The sequence below is a fragment of the Aplysia californica genome, unplaced genomic scaffold (assembly GCF_000002075.1).
Source record: "Aplysia californica isolate F4 #8 unplaced genomic scaffold, AplCal3.0 scaffold00093, whole genome shotgun sequence".
Classification (NCBI taxonomy): domain Eukaryota; kingdom Metazoa; phylum Mollusca; class Gastropoda; order Aplysiida; family Aplysiidae; genus Aplysia; species Aplysia californica.
The window spans coordinates 1,626,826-1,628,061 of record NW_004797363.1 but is presented as its reverse complement, the minus strand read 5'-3'; the positions used below and the strand labels follow the sequence as shown (position 1 = coordinate 1,628,061).

At 45.4% G+C, this 1,236-nt stretch overlaps 1 protein-coding gene across 2 annotated transcripts in view; it reads left to right on the top strand.

Annotated features, from left to right (window-relative positions):
* LOC101856087 overlaps positions 1 to 1,236 on the top strand; it is a 20,172-nt gene that overhangs the window by 7,286 nt on the left and 11,650 nt on the right. For both annotated transcript variants that reach the window (XM_035968878.1, XM_005095013.3), the window contains exon 2: positions 457 to 619. In XM_035968878.1, the coding sequence (XP_035824771.1) occupies positions 460 to 619 (160 nt within the window). In that variant the 5' untranslated portion in view covers positions 457 to 459. The remainder of the gene's footprint in view (positions 1 to 456; positions 620 to 1,236) is intronic.

Sequence of the window (1,236 nt, the reverse complement as noted above, 5' to 3'; positions counted from 1 at the left end):
TGGCGGCCGAAGCCTACTCTTATCGATTTTAGACCAAGGGATCTTTAACGTGCGCAACTTGCACACGGGCCCTCCGAGATTTTTCGCCCTTGTCCGAGAAGGCTAGGTGTAGATCTTTCCAACCAGAAGATCAGGGGTGTGGCAGAAAGACAGCAGTAAGGAGGAGCCAAGGAGTAGCAGTAGAATGGCTGCAGAAAGAGTCAGAAGCCCAGAGGATGGGGCAAAGGAGGTGAGTGGGTGGGGGCAGAAAGCAGACGACAGTTGGTCGCTACCCGGATATCTAGATGTCTTTTTATAGTTACAGATGGGCCGGGTGAGGTCCCACTTTAGGCTGAGGCAATGATTTATAAACATTGATTCACGACCCCAGCAACAGGTATTGGTAAATTAGCAATATATTCTGCTCAAAAGTACACACAAATTATAAGGAACATCATTTTCGTCTTTTCTCCTCAGATCATGATGGTGAAACTCAGTAAATGGCGTGCTTTGCTTCCGAAGTCAAGTATTGCACTGTTGCTCATGCTGTACGTGAAGCTTCGTTTGAAACTTCTCTTGGCCAGCACCTTGATTGTTTTGAGTTTCATGTTCCTTTTCTTCACGCCCTGCGGAGATACATGTAAGGATGTAATTTAACTGGTCTATGTAAACAATTGTCTTGTTGAGGTGGTGGTGGTGGTTAAATATTTAATGTTTTTCCTTGTTTAACATGGAACCATTGACCCGCGGTGTGATATCCCCCCTAGAACGTACAGTTTTACGTAATTTTCTTTAACCTAGGAGCTCACCATTTTGACTCTATTTGGGGCAAAATGTAGGACAAGGGTAGGGAGGGTGGGAGTGACTGCTTTAGCTAGACCGATATTTCCCCTTCACTTTGGTCCACTTCGTACAAACGCTTGGCAATTAACTTTTTTTCTCTCAGAGCAAAGAGTGGCGGTTGTCCTCAATCTAGGATATCATATTAGTTCTAGCCAATACCAGGATATAAACGAAAACCAAGCTGTTACAGAATATTTGCTTCGCTCCATCATACCCCATGTTTTGATAGGGTTAATGTTGGTGGTTTGGTTGGAGTATTTTGAGGTCCAACTGTGGAGGTGTGTGTCTGTATGTGTGTGTGTGCGTGTGTGTGTGTGTGTGTGTGTGTGTGTGTGTGTGTGTTTGTGTACGCGTGTGTGTGAATCTGAATGTGTGTGTGTGGTGGGGGGGAGGAGGTGTGTGCTGGTGAGAGTG